General features: G+C 32.1%; 1 protein-coding gene across 6 annotated transcripts; it reads right to left on the bottom strand.

Moving 5' to 3' along the window:
- Window positions 1-177: 177 nt before the first annotated feature.
- LOC126748255 (transmembrane protein 201) lies at window positions 178-22,073 on the bottom strand. 6 transcript variants are annotated; one of them, XR_007664677.1, is made up of 9 exons: window positions 21,859-22,073; window positions 16,449-16,560; window positions 13,339-13,562; window positions 10,355-10,533; window positions 1,452-1,534; window positions 889-1,233; window positions 620-779; window positions 410-558; window positions 178-323 (listed from the first exon to the last, which is right to left on the bottom strand). XR_007664677.1 is itself a non-coding variant. In XM_050457360.1 (8 exons), exons 1-5 carry the CDS (start codon window positions 21,924-21,926, stop codon window positions 1,491-1,493), a joined length of 627 nt encoding a protein of 208 aa, XP_050313317.1. In that variant the 5' UTR covers window positions 21,927-22,073; the 3' UTR covers window positions 178-323; window positions 410-558; window positions 620-1,233; window positions 1,452-1,490. The 6 variants fall into 6 exon arrangements, 3 of the variants coding, with proteins under 3 accessions (XP_050313317.1, XP_050313316.1, XP_050313315.1); XR_007664679.1 differs by having other exon boundaries at window positions 620-1,027; window positions 1,097-1,233; XR_007664678.1 differs by having other exon boundaries at window positions 620-1,018; window positions 1,097-1,233.
- Window positions 22,074-22,195: the final 122 nt, after the last annotated feature.

Below are 22,195 nucleotides of genomic sequence, written 5' to 3'. Positions count from 1 at the left end.
TTTATGAATTGGCCTTACTGTTTCTAAAATACACGTGACTGTAAGTTAACAGCTAGAAAAACGTATACGATATCTCAGCCTCAATTCATTTAGGACTAAATATAAGTTCAAGAGCAGTTATTTTAATTGCAAAACCGACAGATGCACAACAAGCAGAATATCAAGAAAAACAACTAATAACTTTTTCAATTATTTTAATTTGCAACCCCGTAGTATAAAAAAAATTATAAATATATGTAAAGATCTTGAAAATTTCGATGGTAAGGTCGGATAGAACTGACGCTGGGATTTTGGAACTACGGAGATGGGCGGGTAATTGTTACCTGAAAATATAGTGTAGTAATTATATTATTTTTAACTAGTAAAAATAAAATGAACAATAAATATATACTGATACAGTATTATTTACCTTGTATTACAATTTTAATTTAATTCGTCCTTTTTTTCCTCCTCTTCTTGCCTTGTCTGCTTTGAGACATTTTAGACACCTTTGGTTTCGCCCATTGTTTAACAGCCAATTCTTTAAATTCCCTCCCATTTTTTTTTCTAAAATTTCATCTAGAACGGAAATACATAAACAATCTATGAGCAGTTTTTTATGGCAAAGAAGTAAACTCACTCTAAAATTTATTATGAATATTTCAGTAAATTTTGAAATAATTAATTTCAGCATAATTATTTGCCATATTGAACGGCTCAATAAGCACAATAAAGAGATGTAGAAGACTTTCGATATTCGTCAGGACATCCTTGTATTTTTCTGCTAAATAAAATGTACGCTGAAAAAGAAATGCTAATTAATAATATCTAAAAAACACAAAAGCACAAAGTAAAACTAAAAATGTTTTTTCCGTTTTATTTTGTGTTTAAATATTTCCGATTACCCACACAGTACAATAGTTTTAATCTCCTTCAATTGTGTTTTAATTTTTCACTCCAAGAACCCTAATGGGACATAAAATGTGGACCTTCTACCACTGTAATAATTTTGCCTTAAACTCCTGGATTGCTGTTGTAACTGTAATAACTATTGTTATTAGTTACCAAAAAACTGGTAACAGTAAAGTTTATGGACTATTAATAAAGGCTGATTCACCTTAATTTAGATTGGGCATCCACTTGCCTGCGCCGCAAACTATAGACATTCCTTTGGTTTCCTGAATGTTAATTTTGCCCGTTTCCCTTAAATTCCCTCCAATTGTCATTACCCGCTCATTTTCATGATAAATATACCTAGGATGGAATTTTTATGTAAAAGTAAAAGGATTTAAAGCATAAGAAAGCAAAAAAGCCACGAGGCTAAGTTTTAAGATCCTTTATTAATGGATAGCATATACGATAATATAGAGCCATTTATTAAAAGGATATGAATGCTTCTTAAAGGTGTAAATCCCTATAGCAATAAAAATAAATATAGAAGAGCCAGAAGCATAAGATCTTTGATGTTTCACCTGAAATTTTGAATAAATTTTCTAAAAAAATTGAGCTTGTTATTCACTCTTTCTTCGCCGTAACGCCATCCTTGTTGGGGTATCTGAAACGAACAATTTTTTTAACAACTGGAAATAGGGTAAGAAAAAAAACTCTCCTAAAGTTTTCTAATTTTTTTTAATATAAAATAAATACCTAAACTAGCTAAAATTAAAACGAAATTCTACATTTCATAAAATGATATGCGAAAGCGTAAATATAAAATCACATTCTGGAGTGAAAAAAAAATAACTTTTTTAATGATTTTGGCAAAATTACTTTAAGTTAGTTTCGATAACTAGGAGATGTCTTGTGTGTATTAAAAAAAAAACCATTTTTTGCCAAGTTTTGTTAAAAAGTAATTTTGCCAAGTAGGTTTATAAATATTTAACCCTTTCGCTCCTGTAGGGACACATATGTCCCATCAGCAGCTTTTCATACATTCCTAAAACGGGCTACATGTTATTTAAAACACTTCTTACTGGGATACATCAGTACTTTATAGCTTTGGGAGAAAAATTTGCGATGTGGTAACATAGTTTTAGTATTGTTTTCGTTTTTTAGTGGTCTGTTTGGAATACATTATTATTGTTTATTGAAATTCGGGAGTGCAAAGTAAGTATATTTACTTAAATAAAGCACTACATTTTTTTATTTTGAATTTTTACTTTTTTTGCCCTCTTAGCAATTATTTTTATTACAGCATGAGTGAGAGGGAAAGGGCCCTTACCACGAACTTAATAAATATACCTGGAATGCCAATTCAATGAAAAGTAAATGACCACTACTAGGGGGCCGCCATTTTGCGTGATTGTGTCCTTTTGATGTTGGTCACTCTGACAAATTTTAGTTGTGCCAATTGTAGGGAAACAAAACAATTAAAGTTTTTAAGAGGTTATGTTTACAAATACAAAATAAAAAGTAACATTTAGTTAAGAATTTAAGAGAGTTGCCTTAGATCTGTGAGTTTTCTGTTTCGTTAAAATTTATGAACGAAAGTAATCCTATTCTAAAATGAGACAAAGTTTTAATTAACTTGCGATAGATGCATGCACTTTAAAATATTTGTTTTATTATTCTGATAATCTTGAATCTTATAAATCCTAATACCATGAAAATAATGATCTTCATTTAAATTTTTGCTTGTATTTACTTAACAAATTTAGTTAAAAACACTTTTATTTTCTTTCTATTTTTACTATTATGACTTTTACTTTCCTTCTATCTAGGTGATTTTTCCTTCTATATAGATGATTTTATGAAGATTTGTGATTAGTAAGGGTCTATATAGTAAAAATATATTATTCATTCATATTAATAAACAACACAAACAGATAATTCACAATAATTCGGTTTTGAGAAACAGTGAACCAAATACGTTTAAATAAGGATGGTGATACATTATCCATGTATTAAATAAGGAGGAAGCTATATCGCCTGTTGCAGAGGATATAACCAAGCGTCGTTTACAAATCGCCAAAAACTAGGCAACACGTCAACTTCATTACCGTTATTTAACATATTTTTGTTGGCAACACTAAAAATGTTCAGAGTGACAAACATCAAAAAGATACAACCACCATAAAGATGGCGGTCACCAGGCAGTGGTCATTTTTGGGTATCGTGGTCATATGCATTAGCAGTCCAGGTATATTTATTAAGTTCGTGGTCCTTACAAATGATGAACTGAAGTACTTGATTGACAACAATCGAAGATGAGGAAGATTCACATTATTCTGAACCGTTTGGTAGTGGCGACAGCGTGCAACATCGAGATTTTCTGCCATCATTTGAATCTGAGTCAGAAGGAATCGTTAGTGGTTCTTCTATGTTAAACGTTGAAGAAGATGAAAACACTGATACATATACATTATACAAATCAAAGACAAAATATTCACAACAAAGCTTCAAAGAGATATGCTGAGAAAACCTGTGCTAATAACTGGTGTGTCTTTGATTATGCATTATAATAGAGTACCAACATTTTCTATGTAATGGTCAAATAATCCGTCGCTTGGTAACGAAGCAATAAAAAATGCAATATCAAGGGATAGAAGTAAACTACTTCTGTCAAAGTTATATTTCAACGAACCTGAAGTGATTCAACTTTTCAGAGTATCAACGAGTCGATGGCAAAATTAAACTAATAAAACGTGGAATCAAAATTTGGATAAGATGTGATTCGTTGACTGTATTTATGACCTAAACATTTATAGTGGCAAGGAAACTAAACTTACAGTCTCGATGAACGAGTAGTAAAAAAGCTGACTTCTTCAAGTGATCCAAAAGCAAATGTAGTGTTGTTTTGTGTTTTGACGGATTTTTTACATCAGTCAAATTGATGAACGACATTCAATTTGCTGCAGTGGGAACTTGCATGAGAAGTCGCAAGGATATGCCGAAGTTTGAAGGAAAACTAGCAAGAGGAGAATCACAAATAAGATTTAGTAATCAGGAAACTTTAGCTATTAGATGGCAAGATACAAAAGATTTTGTTTTGATTTCAAACTGTCATAAATCCATAATAACTAAAGGTTCAAGAAAAATGAAAGACGAATCTGTTTCAGAATTTTCATGTCCTGAAGAGCTTCACAATAAGTACATAGGCGATGTGGATCATGCCGATCACATGGTTTCTCTATATGATATCAACAGAAAATCTGAAAAGTGGTGGCGAAAAGTATACTATAAGTTCCTTTCGATGGCGGTCATTCCTCCTTTATTATATTTAAAGAAATAAATCACAAAAAAGCTACCTTTATTTAATATGTTGTGAAACTAGCGGAATCACAGACTATTAGTGATTGGAGTATTATTATTAGTACCGGGATCAAAATAATGTTGGCGATCATTTACCCGAAACAAGGCTTTTGAAGTTGTTCAGAATGTGTAATTTACCATTATGCTAAGATTTTTTTACAATCTATCACAGTTAACTTGGCTGATTGCTGGGACAAATATATCCTGCCAAAAAAAGCCCCTGGGACATCATCGTGTCATGATATAAAAAAATTAAAAAAATTAACTTTTTTTTATGTATTTGTACATACATAGGTATAAAAATTTCCAAACAAAAAAGTTAAAAAAAAAAACAAATCCGGATAGAAAGGGCTAAGTAAAAAAAAATCATGCGCGACCAATAACATCACTTCCAACAAACTTTTACTTTGCAGACAAGGTTTAAAATAAAAATAACAGCCCTAATTAATAAATAACAGCCCATAAACACCATAAATAATTAATTTCAATTACTAAGAATCACGAAACCTCTTAACGTGATCATATTTTTAGTTAACGTTCACTAACATTAACTAATTTCTTTTTTATAAGAGAAAAGTATTAGTAAGAAATATCAATGCCTAAGAAATATATTAAACATGTAGGCACTTATTCATTGACTTTCGGCGTAGAAATAATATTTTATGCGAAAGAGTTAATTTAAAATTAGGCCTAATGTAAAAAAGCTCATTTACTAGACTAGATTAGGATAGACCTACATATATTTTGTGTTTCAATTTTTAACTTTTGCACATCAACAGGTATACATAAAAAACATTCTAAGTTAAATGCATACATTTTAAATGCATTTTGAACTCATTTGGATATATTTTTTTAACATTTACCCTTGCAAACATTCTTGTTCTTTAATAACAGAAAATAACAATCTTAAGGTATCACAAAACTGTTTAACCACTTCACCAAACATGTAAACTTTTTACTGAATTTCTCCAAGTTTTTTTTGGTAAAGTTGGAAAACTGTTTTAATTTTTAGATATTAACAATAAGATCTAAACCGAACTAACAAACTTAACCGAAACATTTAAAAAATAAACTTTTACAGATGCCTTTCAATTAGAACATAGAAAACAAATCGAATCAGTAAAGCAAAATAGAGCTTCGAAAATCGATTTAAACAACAAAAAAAATTATTGGCACAATATTTCAGTCTTTATAAACTGCTAAAAAAAATAAATCATTTAAAACTATTTGTTTAACATTAAAGTTGAGCTAACCCTGAGTTGTAGAATGCATTTATTTAAGTATTAATGCAATTATCTAATATTATAAAGAATAATAATCCTTAAATCTATTTTTATGTCAGTATATTACCAAGTTTATACGGGCAATTAAACCACCTAACCGGTTTAGCGGTTTAGAGATAATTCAGTTTGGCTAATGTTTACATGAGAGGATTAAGAAAGGGAGTCCACCTTAAGATTAAACAACTGTTTACCATTGCCAATCAAGGAATTCAACAGAAAAATAGTTGAGCTGACTAGTTAGTAAATTACTTGAAAATTTGAGTAGTTTAACAAGCGATTATTAATTAACAATAATTATTAATTAACATCTAACCTTTAATATCTGTTTATTAATTTTTTTAAAGCATTTAAGCACTGGGAGTAAAATCGGTTGAGTGGTGACAGGTGTATACACGATAGTTTAAAGCGGTTTCAAATTGGATCATCCACTTATTTAAAACGATTTAAACTAAGCCGGTTTACGGGTGTTTATACATGCCAATTATGTTAAACCGATGTCCACTAAACCACGGTGCTCGTATAAACTTGGTAAATTAATGGTCTATTTTATTGTGTCATAGGAAATCTTTTTAAAATATCCAAGCATGTTTTTTCCGCATACATAAACCCTTAATGAATAACATAGTAGGTGAAGTCTTTTGGTAGCAGCCAAACAAAGCTTTTGGCATGGGTTTAGATTAAAAAAATAATAAGGACTCTTTATAGTCAATTCATTCCTCAGCTCACCTAATCGACATCATATAGTTTCGGTTTAATGGGGAAAAAGTTGTGCTGTTTTAAGCCCAATCAGATGCAATATTAAGATCCACAATATCTACAAGGGTTTTCAAAATATGGGGCTAAATCTAAATATTTGGTTTTTAGAAAACCTGCAATATTGTCGCCATCTTTAATCCGATTTTAATAAAATTTGGTAGTTTTGGCGTATCTACTATGACCAATCGATTGACGTTAACGATATTTTTCTAGGCATTTTAGATTTGATGCAACCATAGTCAACTTTATTATTTCTTATGGACGCCATATTGGATTATACGCCATTAAATAGCACGTAAAAAGACCTTTTCAACCATGTATAACAACCCTATCTTGATATGGCGGAAAACATAAATTTATTAAAAAAAAAAACATTTTTTCACTTACAAAACTGGAGGCTGTGAAAACAAAGGCTGTGATTTCATTTAATATGAAAATGAAATTTTAAAAAAAATGAAACAACAACTTGCAACGATAAATAAAATTAAACAAATAACAATCAACAATTAACCAAAATAAAATTAATTAATAAAGTGTTCAAAAAGACCTCAATTTTTGTCAATACACAATGTACACCCCTTAATCATAGCCAAACAAGCATTTTGGACAATTTGTCGTGGCATTTCTTGAATTGCTTGTCGAACGGCTGCTTCAAGTTCTTTCACTGTAGTATGCTTAGTGTAATACACTTTATCTCTTAGGTATCCTTATACATAGAAATTAAGGGGCGTCAAATCAGGTGAGCGGGCAGGTCACGCAATAGGACCTCGATTTCCTATCCAATTACTTCCATATTGTTCAGTTAGGTAATTAGAAATAATTGTAGAATTGCATGCGAGGGCGCCATCTTGTTGGAATCGCATGCTGACTATGTCATGAAGAGGCAACTCTTCTAAACTGTAATTTTTAAGAATTTCTATCTTGTTCCTGTTAGGTTGTCATTAAAACTGTTAAATAAAACATGTCCCTTTAAAGTACCTATGGGAACATTAAATCCTCATCTTGCTGGATGGCGAATTTCGCGGTTTCTAAATGGATTTTCATCGGCCGAATAAATATTATATCTATTAAAGACACCACAATTTATAAGCTTGCTTTCGTTCGATCACAACACTTTTAAAGGAAATCTAGAAGATTCCTGGCATTTTCTGAAGAACCAGTTGCAAAATCTGTCCCTGACTAATGTGCTCATGATAGGGACGGTATTTAAACTTTTTGAGAACTCGTTGGGCGATAGTTTTAGATACTTCCACATTAGCTTCGATTTGCGAAGCGATGTGCGCGGATTTTCCAGGACACTTTGCAGTACTAAATTTTCGTCGCTATTTCTGTGTTTGTTGGGCTTGTTAAAAGAATTTTAAATTAACTTGCAATCTACTGAAAGTCACTAAACCTAGTTGTCGTCTTTCTAAAAAGCGCTCATTGTACACTGTGTCCCATTTTGGATGAGATTGCAGGGTATCTCTGTCATTTTTTAAGATATAGCTTTGCGGTTTTCGCGACCCTGTATCACTTTTTATGATTTTGTGGCGAAAACGAAAATGCCCTCTTTTTAAGATGTTATTATTTCTCAGGCCCTGTATAAGATAGAAAAAAAAATTAAAACTGCTTATAATAGATAGTTTTACATATGGAAAAGTCAGTGCCGTATTTAAAAAATTTTTAGAGCACTGATTTTAAGATTGGGCACAAACTTGGTTTTTTTATTAAATGAAACACTCTATATAGTATTCTAATGTCAAATTTTTGCATTTTTTTTTCCTGAATACATTGATGTATCACAACCTAATCTTTAGTAAATTTTAGCTTCAAAAATCAGAAAAATCCATATTTATGTTTGTTTTTTTAATAGTAGGCCATGAATTTTTTCACACATGCATAAAACTTGAACGTGCATAAAAAATCGTTTTGTTTATTGCATTCATGGATACTAAGTCACAGACTCAATACAAATCAATAATGATAGTTGAATAATTCAAAACTTTTTTAAAAGTATGATATTATAAAATGTTTAAACCTTTCTAACAAACAACGAATCGCCTATTTTATTTTGTTAAAAAATAAAAAAAAATAAAAAAGATCTCTTTAGGTTTCCAGAAAGATGTCAGCCATCTCGTGCTTGTGCTAAACACATTTAGTCACGAAAAACCTCTATATAATTTTTTAGTATTTAAACTAAATCGGACATCATAAACGACCATGCCAAGTCTGGGATTCGAACCCAGGGCCACACGACTGCTAGGCAGGTACCCACCTCGCTGCCAGGGCCGGCTTGCAGGTTTTCTAAAAAACAAATTTTATTTTTAGCCCTATATTTTGAAAATCTCTGTAGATATCGTAAATCTTAATATCGCATCTGATGGGACAGCACAACTTCTTCCCCATTTAACCGAAACTATATTTCTTCCGGTTTATGAAATTATGCTATGTGGGACCCTGTAGTACTTTCTTGGCCTTTCAAACCCACCCCAAAGAGATTTGAACTTATCAACCAAGATTATCAATATCTAGGAGAAAATAAGCAAGACGAACCTATTTGAAAAATGAAAACCATTACAGTAAGTAACTTATTTTACAGTTAAAAATGAAATGCAACAACATTTGAAAAATATATTATCGTACTGGAGACGATTCCCGAGAACTAGGCAAAGACTGTGACATACACTTAACAAAATCATTATTTGAAATAAATCCTGAGCTTTCACTTGAAGAAGACTCTCTGGAAGAAGCATCATCATCATCATCATCTTGATGTTGAAGTTTATTATTTAGTGATGCATTGTTCTGAATATTAGGATTTAGGAAAACACTTTGTGAACTGTGTGGAGCACCAAAGCTTAGATTTAAAGAAGATCCAGTGAAAAGAGTTGGGTTTTCACGGTGAAAAGAAGTATTATACACTGAATTGTTTAAGGCAGTTCGGTCCAGAGCATTATAAAATTCATTTGGGCTAGTTGGCCTAGGAGACCACAATTGCGATACTGAAGGAGCCCTTGTGTCGTAATTAACTTTATTTTGAGTGTTACTAAAATTGAAAGACATTGGCTGGACAAAGCTTGCACATGTTCCAATTGAGTTTTCTGGCCTTTGATATGACTGAACGTTTATCACACTAGAAATATCGCCACAGGAAGCAAATCTACTATTATTAAACGGTTGATTTGAGAAACTATAAAACTGGTATGAATGATTTAGTGGTGAAGTTCTTGGGCCATTTTGATATCTTAAATCATTTTGGAATGGGGCACTTTGATTGAATAAATTCCTATTTCGCACTTCACTTAGTGTTGGTTGAATGTTATGTGAGGGCAAACAGAAACTATATATTGGTGAATGTGGTCGGCTATGAATATTGTAAAAGGGATTTGGCGAAAGTCGTTGGGAATTAGTATTAATTGTACCAATATTAACATTATTCAAATGTTTACTCAAATCAATATCCTGTTTAACAGATTTGTTAAATGAGTCATTAAATGAGGAGTTTCCTGAGTAGCTTAAATTCCTTGTGTTAATTGAGGCAGTATTATAACTGGACCCAGATAGATTTAAAGACTTCTGCTCTTGCTGCAAAGATACATTTTTTCTGCCAGAAGTTGGGATTCTTTTTAATTTATACTTTTTAGACCTTTTTGAAACAACAAATCTTAAGCCATAAACATAAATTAAAAATAATAAGCAAAATAGTTCAGTCCAGTACAATACTACATCACTGTGTTCAGGAATATATAGAGTAGCAAGAGATAAAAATATCCATGCAAAAGCCTTATTTAAGTTAGTGAGGTAATGTTCCCTTTTCGTATTAAAATTATCTAAAAGTTCAACAAACAATCCTAATATGTATAAATATAAAACTGTAAATGCATAGTTTTTAGGCATATACTTACCTATAAATTCCTGATTAATATATTTATAAGTCGAGTCTAAGTTAGAAAATATCACACTTTGTGGCAGTGAAGATTCTCGAAAGATAGTCTTAAATATAAGCATATGTAAATTCAGAAATACCGATAAATTAACAATAGATAAAACCAATAAAACGGCGCTCGTTTTACTAAGTCTATTATAATTGAATTCCAACGGCTTACTTGGTCTTCTGGGCGACCGTCTCCGCTTCATATTAAGTTGCTGAGGTTCTTCAACTTCTTGATGATACCTTTCCTCCGGCAGTGTTCTTCGTCCTCCCTCAAAGATGTCTCCATATTTGAGGGAGGCGGCAATTAAGTTACACCCGTCACACAACCGAAATGCCTTTTCAATTTCATTTCTAAAAAATATACACATATTTAATTTATACTGCCCAGTACAAAGTATACTAATTTGAATAGTATAGTCGTCGCGGCAAACAGATAAAGTAATAAAAGTTCGTGAATAACCCGTATTTCATTTCATTTCTCGTATTTCGCTTTGACACAGTTGGGTCTAAAAACAATAGACAGCATATGTTCATCTTGTGTAGAAGGAAAAGCTACAAGATCATCTTTTTACAGTAATGAGAAAAACACTAGACACAGAGATTGGAGAGTTGGTCCATAGTGACATATGTGGTTTAATCACTCCAGCAAACATTGATGGAGGAAAGTACTTTCAGGTAATCCTTGATGACTTCTCACACTTTTTGGTAGTTAAAATTTTACAAACAAAGAATGAAGCTGATAAGAAAGTTAAAAGGTTCAGACTGGATAATGGAGGAGAATTCTCAGCAAACAGTTTCAAGTCATACTGTAGACAAAAAGTTATTCAGGTGGAATACACTATTCCCTGCAGTCCTCAGTCAAATGGTAAATCAGAAAGGATGAATAGAACTCTACTAAATATGGTAAGAACCGACATTGTTGAATCTGGACTACCAAAATCTCTTTGGGGAGAAGCACTCAAGTGTTCAGCATATGAATTAAACCGCACTCCAACCTCCGCCTTAACACGAGGTTAAACACCATCCAAGATTTACAATAGGAAAAATAACTAGAGCAAGTTAATGATTTTTGGTTGCAGGTACTGGTACACAGTTATGCCAAAGAGAAACAAACTGGACCCGAAGGCAGCAAAAGCTGTCATGGTTGGTTATTGTGGAGGAAGATACAGGCTGTGGTTGCCATAAGAAATAATTATAATTAAATCAAGGGACGTCCGGTTTGATAAAACTGTTAGACTGTGGCTTTACCACCGGAAATGAGTACCAGATCCGGAAGGAATGTAACAAGGCCCAAGAATCTCAGTGACTATGAGATTTATGTCGCATTTTGTTTGCTTTCTTAATCAGAAAATGAACCAAGAACATGGAAGCTGCAGAGTCTGAAGATTGGCAGGAAGCCATTAATAATGAGCTAGAATCCCATGAGAAGCTTCAAACTTGGACAACGGCAGAGCTACCGAATGGGAAAGTACCCATTGACACACGTCGGATATTTAAAGTCAAAGATGATGGTCAAGAGAAAGCAAGACTAGTGGCAGAAGGATTTTAAGTTCCTAATGAATCTGAGGAGTTCAGTTGCTCACCAGTATGTCAACTACCCACTATTAGAATTTTGTTATCAATGCCTGTTCAACAGAATTGGACCTTGAGTGAAATTGATGTGCCAACAGCATTTCTTAATGGGATGTTGGACAATAAAGTTACAGAGCAAGTCAAAAACGTTTAAATTAAATAGAGCCCTTTATAGTTTAAGAAATGCTCCAAAATGTTGGAACATCAAGTTTAATGAAGTGATGTCACAATTACATTTTAAAAGATGATTACTGTTTATATATTAATGAAGATGTATACCTAGTATTATTTGTTGATAACGCATTAATTTTAGGACCCGATATAAAAGTTAAGAAACTTGTGCAAGATTTATATGATATCTTTAATGTTAAAAATATACCAGATGTAACATCGTTTCTTGGAATGGAAATTACCAAACTGGAAGTCGGATTAAAAGTTATTTAAATAAGGATGATTTCAAGACTCTTGACTGAATTCAATATGATGGAGTGTCGCTACATTGCAACACCTATGGAGCAAAAGTTTTAAGTGGATGAGAATCAACCAGTCTTAGAAAAAGTACCCTATGGAAGATTAATTTGTAGCCAATCACATACAGAGTGTCAGTTTTGAGTAAATATTTAAACAAACCAACAGTACAACTTTGGAAAGCAGGAAAACGCATTTTGAGATATCTGAGTGCTACAAAAGACTATGGATTGAGATTTAGAAAAGGAGGCAGTGGTTTAGAGGGAATGTGTGATGCAGACTGGGGTGGAGATAAGCAGAGCAGAAAAAGTATTAATGGATTTGTGGGTTTTCATGCAGGAAATGTGATTGCATGGCACTCCAGGAAGCAGAACTGCGTAGCTCTGTCTTCAATGGAACCGAATATGTATCAGGAGGAGCAGCAGACCAAGAACTAGTGAATCTGAAAGGTATTTTATCCGAGTTTCGTGAGTGTAGTCCAGTGATTCTAAAGATTGATAATCTGAGTGCAATTTCAGTGATTAAAACTTTTAAGAACTCTAAGAGAAGTAAACACATATACATTAAATACCATTTCATTAAAGATCTATGCAATAAAAAAGAAATTATAATAAAATACGTGTCTTTTAACCAAAACTATTCAGACATTTTCAAAAAATCTTTAGAAAAAGAAAAGTTTGTGTATTTCAGAATTCATATTTTTTTTAAATTTTGAATGTACTGCTAATTTCAAGTTAGATTTTATGTTAAGCAATTAAAATGGTAGATCATTTAAATTGAGAGGGCGTGTAAAGTATTTATAATTACGATGATCTCTCTTGTAAAGCCACTATTAGTTTGTAACATGACCCCACTCCGTGAGTCTTTTGTGGTTATGTAGTTTTTTTAAAGTTAGTTTTGTTGTTGTTATCTTTGAGTTATAAGCATGCCGGAAAACGTTTTTATGTTAACCATTAGAAGTACTTTCGTAGTCGAAATAAGGTGCTTTTGCTTTTGCCTCATAAAAACCATCTTTAAAAGTGAGCACTCTATCTGTTCGGCGGGGCGACTATAGTAAATTGCGAAGTTAATTATAAAGAATACTAAACAATTTTTTTTTAATGTATCAGTACTTACTGAAAATGTTCAATCTCCCTGTCAAAATCCCGAATGGGAACAAAGTTAGCTAGCTGCTGAACTCTCAGTTCTTGTATATGGTTGCATCTATCACACAGTCCATTAGACGGGCTCCTTTGCAAAAATGGTCTCTGGAACTGACTGCTGGAGGATGTAAATTGTAAGAAACGGCGATTAAGTGATTCATCATGCTGTGCTTCAATGACTCGATTGTAGCTGCCATCCTAAAGAAAATATTTTATATGACCAAATGAACAGTGCCATTTTTGAGCGACTATGTACATACTAAAAATGTTTTCTTAGTCTGATCAATAAATACATACAAAAAATCCAGATTTTTATCAAAGGAATGTGAGTCTTTTTTTCATGTGGACATAAATGGAGAAACTTTTTGTACACACGGTATCAACTGAATAGTTCCGATCATTTCGTTTTTAATTCTTGAGAAGCACAATTGGTTACCAGAATGCCTCAAGGTGTTAATTTATTAGTTGAAATAAAAGAACTTATAATTGAGAAGCACAACGCCGGAATTAAAGAAGTGTCAATTGCTAAAGAACTGAATCTCATAAAAGTGTTGTTTGTAAACAAATTAAATTGTGGCAAACTAGAGGCACTACTGCTATTATTGGAAAGCCAGGTAAACAAACTATTTCTGGAACTGATAATCTAATTGTTGAATCTTAAGATGTTGTATAAAAAATCCGTTTAATCCGAAAAATAGACAAGGGCGTTTGAGTTTCGCAAAAGAACATTTAGACTGTAGTTAAATGGAATAGTATGAATGGAACAACATCTTATGGTCAGATGAAAGCAAATTTAACTTATTCGGATCGGATGGTATCAAAGATCTAACCCTAAGTACAATAACTCCACAATCAAACATGGAGGTGGTAATGTCATGGTATGGGGATGTTTTTGTGGCAAAACTAGTGAAGGTAGAAGACATCATGACTGAATAGTATTATTTAAACATCTTAAGAATTCATATGCACCAACTAAATTAATTTCGACATTTCAACATGACAACTATAATGTAAAAGATTTCTTGACCTCTTAATAAATTCGTGTTTTGAAGTGGCCAGCTCAGAGTCCAGACCTTAATCCTATTGGGAACTTGTGGAAGCACTTAGAGAGAGAAGTTAGACAATCAAATCCTAATAAATTCCATAATAAAGATGATTTATTCCAAGCCTCAGGAGAAGTATGGAACAGAATTTCTGAAGATGTTATTCAGTCTTCTTAAATCCATGCCAAGACGATGTGCTGAGTTTATAAGGAATAAAGGTTATGTCACAAAGTATTGATGTTTTTTTTTTAATTTTCTGTAAAGTAGTGTGAAATATAGCATGAAACCCCACATTTTTTTGGTAAGATTAACAATTAATATTTTTTTTGTTTTTTATTAAATTTGGTCAGGTTTATAGGTGTTTTGATATTTAATGTTGAATTTAAAGGAATGATATTTAAAATTGCTTTAAAATTACTTCCATTAGGAAAAAATAAAAAAACAAAAAGTTTCTCCAATTCTGGCCCGCACTTTATGTGTGTTTTAAATTTATAAAGCGATTAACCAGACAACTAATAGCTGTTTTCTCTAAAAATATATTTATTTTAGATGTATGTAGATAGGGTACAAATGAAATGTATTTACGTAGCAACAGATTACAGTATTATTCATTATATGAATCCATTTATCTACTACCTCTCAGCTGCACAATGGCTGCTTTAATCAAGATTAGAGGACTAAATTAAGGACATAAGTCAAAGCAGTCTGAATACCTGCAGGACAATCAAACAAAAAAGTACAGGGTATGTAATTGGAACTATAAGACTGTTTACTTGAGACTGATTTAAAAAATCAGAAAGGATTTATTCTCTGTAAGAGAAGCTTAGCAAATCAACAGTTTGTGATGAATGTTAAGGTTTACCTAACCAGTAATAACAAACTGGGCAAAGATTTTCTTTACACTTTTTAAAATAGACAAACACAGTCAAGAGTTATACAACAATTGATGAAGTTTTATACTAGAGTGATAAGATTTAGACAATTTAATATATTAATTATCAAGTTGAACGAAGAACCCATAACAAAAAAACACAGACACTACATAAAACATGATCCAGCAAATGCTGAACAATGGATCTAATGAAATTCTGTGAATTGCCTATTTTGCACTTGTCCAGGCACAGTTGTCCTATGGAATCTTGGCATGGCGTCACTCATATGGGGCTCATGGATTGTTTGCATTACAGAGGAGAGCTGTTAGGGTACTGGCTGGTCTGGGTTACCAAGATGATTGTAGAGAGGCTTTTGTACATTTTGATTTCTCACACTACCATGTACATATATTTTTGAAAATCTATTGTACATAAAGAAAAGCAACCGTTATTTAAAACATGACCATGATACAAAATACTGGTGCCTGGAAAGGTGCTGGGATGGACTCAGATACTGGGCTATCAAGCTTTTTAATGTGTTGGTTACCTGTCAATGAATTTTATACAAAAATTAAGTCTATTTTAATAGGTAATTGTTTTTATTTATTAGACGAGTATATTGAATTTACATTTTAGTATGTTTGTAACAAGTGCATCTTATATAATATCATTTTATGATTCTAGCTTGTAAGTTTATATTGCCTGACATACATAACCAATTTAGATATTCTTTTTCGTATTTTAAATAAACAAATGAGTCACATACATATTCCAATTTGAAACTATAGGGGATGTTATTGGAATGACAAGACCATGTACCCAAGGACTTTAAAAAATCAGAAAGGTTTTATTGTCTGTGAGAGCAGCTAAGAAAATCAACAAATCAATGGTCTCTGATAAATGTTAAATATTCCAGATAAATAAAAAATATACATCACAAGCAATAACAAAGGGGGCAAAGATTATTTTACTCTTTTAAAATAGACAAACACATTCAAATATACCCACAAATACAACAAACAAATAAAATATACTGGAGTAAGACAATTTATCATCATATTCAAATGAAAATAATCAAGCAGAACAAAGAAGTCAAAACAAAAAAAAACACACACACTTTTACATAGAACATTTGGCTTCATCATTCATTTTATATAGTTGTTACTTACCCTGTTGAAGCCATTATACTGCTTGCAGGATTTGCAAATAAAACTGTTACGGTCACTAAATGGTACTTTAGAGTTATAATTGCAGAACCAGCAATTGACAGGATAACCATTCCTAAAATAAATCAGTATTAAAATATTAGCACTAATACCAGAGAGATATACTACCAATATAAGACTATAAAAGATAACAAGTTTATTTAGTTAACAAAGTTACAAGTACATAAACACTTAGAACTATAGATACCACAGATTTAGGTTCATCAAGAACAGACTCGCTACATTTATGTAATCCTAAAAAAGGAAAATAAAATATCTTTTAAAATTCAAGCAGATCCAACACCTCAGAAAGCAGGGCTTTTAGAGTCATGACATTTGGTTTTGTCCAAACTGCGCTGATGAATGTCTGGTGCCATCTGATGAACTGACATTGATTAGCAAAAAACTAACACTTTTAAAGGATATTCCCAAGGGAAAATCTTTGGTAATTGTAAAAAAGACCAAAGGACTAATAACAACAACTGTGTGAACACCTGATGGTCCCATCCACCATCATACTCTGCTTCGCCCCTGATGAAATGTTTCAAACCATTGATTGACTCGTAATTTCAAAAATATACCCTATAATTACTAGTGGAAAACCATCAAATGTCTTTTAAAAATGTATTTTATCAACTAGGCTATTACTCAAGGGGCTAAATTATATGTAGGTGAATAAATCAAGGGCTGTTTCTTAAAAATATGAAGTGTCAGACCCCAGGAGAAAGCAGGCAATTTGGTTGACTATTTTCCTATAAACTTCCCCTTTTAAATACAAATAAATTACACAATAGACCGAATTTCAAGTATAAAGTCTATAATTTGAGAAGCTAACGAAACTTTCCTTCTCGAACTGAAGAATCCTACATTTACTTCCTATGTCTTAACTATACTCCTAAATGTAGGTCCCAATACAAAAAGTTATATATTTTATAATACATATAAATTGTTGGCTTAAGTTAACAAATGGTTAAAAAAATATGTCATTATTTATAAAGTATATGGGGTTAATTTCCCATGTGCCTCCTTGTGTTGTATGTGTCTGAATTTTAAGTAGCAATTTGATATTTAATAAACAATGCTTACTTCCAATGACTCATGAATAAAAACAAACTGTGTTGAAGTGGTAGAAAGATATAATGCTTTACAAAAAATGTTAAATTACAATTAAATAAATCTCAAGACCTTCAAGGTCTCCGATGGCCTCAAAATTTTGGTAGTATTAAGATTTATTACATTGAGACATTGCTTTAAAAATTCAGTATTTGTGAGTGTTGGTTTATATTTTAAAGAATTATAGAGTTAAGGGTTCATCATATTGTCTGTATTAAATATTAATACTAGAGGAACCTTAAAGGTATCTTCCCAAGTCAGGGGATTTATTTTAATTAAACCTTTTTTTGTAATGAATTATTTCATTGTATCGCTCGAACATAATGTTTTCCTGTGATTTCTGAGGCATTAGGAGTAGGCTTTTAAATGTTGTCTATTAAATATTTTTCTTGGGGAAGTGAATTCAATGAATGTTGAATTTTGTACATTCATTGTCAATCAGTTTTTCAACCCCCTGAGAAACATTTAAAAGCTTCAAATCAAAGTTTCTATAGCATTAAGTTGTATTACATACAGAAACTTTGATGCACTTTCTTTGAACCCTTAACTTTGTAAATTCTAGACAATAAATCCAACACTGAAATTTGGGATTTCTAATTGTTGTTGAAAGTAGGTGCATCAGATTGTCTGCGATAAATATTAATACTACAAAAACCTTAAATATCTTCAAAGTCTTCAGATTTTGTTTGATTGTAATTAAACCATAAAGAATTAGATCTCTGTTCCATTTGAACATAATGTTTTCCTGTGATTTGCAAGGCATTTGGAGTGAGCTTTTCATTCTTGGCGGTGAAATCTTTCTTTCAGTGTAATGAATTCCATAAATGTCTCCTGGGGCATGATTAAGTGAAAATTTAAGAGACACATTTATTAAATTCACTACACTGAAAGAAAGATTTCACAGACAAGAATGAGAAGCTCACTCCAAACTTCTCAGAAAGCACAGGAAAAGATTATATTCAAATAACACAAAGACATAATACTTTACAAAACGGTACAACCACAATCAAACAAACCTCCAGACTTTAAAGGCACTTCAAATTTTCATTAATAATAAGATTCATTACAGAAATCTTGATGCACTTACATTCAACCTGTAACTGAATTCCTTAAATATTTATATTAAAACCAACACTCTGAAATACTAAATACTTAAACTGTCTTTGTTTTTATAAGGAAGACTTGTGAAGATACCTAACCAAATTCAATCAAAGCACAGTATAAATATTTAATATAATAAATAAAAAATTGGTCTCCATCAAGTTGACAAATAACAAAATAGATATTTGATTTTTTGCAACTCCTTGTGTGTCATAAATCTCTTAAGGCCATCAAGTCACTTAAAAGAGAGATTTAGCATACAACACTTGAAAGCTTACTTTCTACAACTCAGAAATAAGAAGAAAAAAATGGGTTTATGCCCTACAAAGGTATAATTCTTTATGAAAAAGATTCGAACACCATACAAAAAGTCTCTGAGTTTAAAGATGTTTTTAAAGCTTCTGTATTACAAAGTTTTAGTACAGAAACTTTGATGCATCAATTTTAAAGCCTGAATTGACACCACCGCCCTCAAATACTGAATTTTTATAAAAGTATACTGTGTCTATGTTAAGAGAGCGAAGATAAGAAGCTAAACCATTTTTATACTTGAAAATACAGAACCAAAGGTCTTACCTATACTTTAGCAACCCGGTACCCAAGAGAATGACCATAAGCAAGGCTATCAAAAAGAATAATTCCATTTTTTCTCAATAAAAGTGTAAAAAAATCATAAAATATAGGGTAAAAGATGATTTCTCTTCAGGGTGCCAGGTGTAAATGCAAAAATGGGGTTGTGTATCTTTTGTTTGGCCTACTTCAGTGTGTGTTTGTATTGTCGGTAGCTATGCAATTCCTAACTGTCTACAGTAGGAACAGGTGATTTTGTCATGTTTTATTAGTGAAAATGTAATATTTCAATGGTGCTATGGAATAGTACCTTTAAAATTATTAAGACAAAAAAATTGTATTTTACATTGTACTTTTTTCCTTAAACACCTTAAATAATATAATAAAGCACTGTATTTCTACTTCTCCTTAAGGATAAGTATATAAATCAGCTGAACAAATTATATTCAACTGCACTCTTGCCTTTTCATTGTATTTGTATATACTTATATGTGAATAAAGACTATTATTATTATTAAAAAAAAAAACTGTCAAAATATTATTGGAAATACATTGAAAATTTAAATTTTCTTAGGAACAACCACTACATCATGATCAAATGCATCTGTTGCATTACTGGGCCCTACCTTGTAGTTCAGTAAGAAAATTCTGACATTACCATTGCTGCAATGATTGTGTGAGAATTGAAAACACAATATTGAATGGAACAGTGCAATATCAAACCTTTTATGTAATACATACATATGTACATTAGATTATTAACCTTGCATGAAAAAGGAATGAAAGGGAGAGTGCGGCGGCGGTGTTCTGTGACTTATCTAAGACGTTTGACTGTGTAAGTCACAGAATACTGCTGCAGAAGCTAGAAACCTATGGATTCAGAGGAGTTGCTCTCGACTGGTTTCATTCTTACCTATCTGGAAGAACACAAAGGGTATTCTTTGACAATGATATGTCATCCCGTCTGGATATGGATGCTGGTGTACCCCAGGGTTCTGTTCTTGGACCAATATTGTTCCTGCTATATGTCAATGATATCTCTCAAACTCCAATTAGGGGCAAATTTACTATCTTTGTGGATGATACAACATTACTTTGGCATGACACTGACACCAAGAGATTAAGAAATATCGTTGATGAAGATTTAATTCTTGTAAAGTCATGGTGTGAATCTAATAGATTAACTTTTAATATTTCTAAAACTAATATTTTAACTTTTAAATGTAACCTTGGAACTGTCACTTTACAAAATGAAACAATAAGTCCTTCTGAAACATGCAAATTTTTGGGCCTGACGATTGATAAGCAATTAAAATTTGAAAATCATATCTCCTCTTTATTAGGGAAGTTATCATCCAACTGTTATGCTATTAGAGTAATAACACATTCTCTGGGACTTGATGTGGCCAAAATTGCCTACCATGCTCTTATAGAGTCTTATCTGAGATACGGTATTGTGTTTTGGGGTGTGTGCTCTCAGTATTTGTTCAGCTCTCTATTTATTTTGCAAAAAAGAGCCATACGCTATATGTGTGCAGCTCCCTTTCGTAGCCCCTGTAGGCCATTATTTTTAAAACACTCTGTCCTGACATTGCCATGCCTTTTTATTTTAGAGACTGTTTGTCTTATCCACAAAAAATATCGCCATCAGCTTGGCCCCCCCTCCTCGGGTTACAACTTCCGAACAACCTTCTCTTTACCACTGCCTATCCCAAAAAGTGAGCAGATTAAGTCTTCTTTTGTGTACAGGGGCAGAAGGCTTTTTAACCACCTACCCCTTTATATAAGGCTAATAAATTGTGAAAAATGTTTTAGGAAAAATATAAAGAAACTCTTGCTTGCTAAAGCATTTTATTCTGTAGACGAGTTTTTAAATACAATTTTTTGACAGTGAAGAGTTTTGCGCAGCGTAATGTGAATTCTTACTACCCTTTCTTTGGATGTGTTCTATATTCTATGTATGTAGGAATTGTTAAAATTTTTATATTTTTGTAAAAGATGATGTTACATAACAATAAAGCTATTTTTGACTTTGACTGCTCAAGATCCCATGTAATTTATCAGCAAAGGCGAGGCCACTGGTTGACAAACATGATATCTAGAAGTTCTTAATTTTTTTCTATGGTTAGTACACTATTTCTCTGTTTTGCTGAGGAGAAATTTGTAATTTTTGTGATGTACCGTATCAAAAGTACCTTTCGTTAATTTGGCCTAACTAGCAACTGATAAAAAATAGACAAATATTTTAAGAAATTTTAATTGCTGACACTCTTGTTTTGTTTCTGTAGACCTCAAAGCATTATTAAGTGGTAATTTGACATAATTACAGTAATAGGAAGCTTAATTACAGAATAAATGAACTGCAGGACAATAACTACAAAATTCTAAAGCTCATTCAATGTCTCAGTACTTAGGCCCAAGTAATAGTTTGCTTTTCGGTTTAATTTGAGTGTTTTGCAGTAAAATAGTGAGCTACAGCCCAGAAATAATGAATTTTTGAAGTTAAATTCGTACTTGGAAAGGCGTACGCCTAAAAGAAAAAACTAGGCCAGCCGATTTATAATAAAATTAATAAGAAAATAGGACTTACCGGTACTTCAAAAACCCTACACCGATGAGAAAGACCATGAACAACCCTATCAAAACGTAAATCTCCATTTTTTTTCTGAGTAAAAGTGTAAAAACTTGTAAAAAGCGGTATAAAAGTAAAAAAGGGTTGTCGTTTCTCTAAGGGGTGCCAGAAAAAGAGAAACACGGCGTTGTTTGGGGCAGTTGCTTAGGGCCGTAAACAAGGAAGCATCAAAACATAACCTACTAGACCTAACCGCGAAAAGAATCATGGAATACACACAATGTCAAATGGAGTGAATGTATGAACCAACAGATGGCGCTCACCATGAAAAAAAAAATTTTTCTCCATTTTTTTT

The sequence above is a fragment of the Anthonomus grandis genome, chromosome 22 (genome assembly GCF_022605725.1).
Source record: "Anthonomus grandis grandis chromosome 22, icAntGran1.3, whole genome shotgun sequence".
Taxonomy (NCBI): Eukaryota; Metazoa; Arthropoda; class Insecta; order Coleoptera; family Curculionidae; genus Anthonomus; species Anthonomus grandis.
This window is presented reverse-complemented; position numbering and strand designations above follow the sequence as displayed.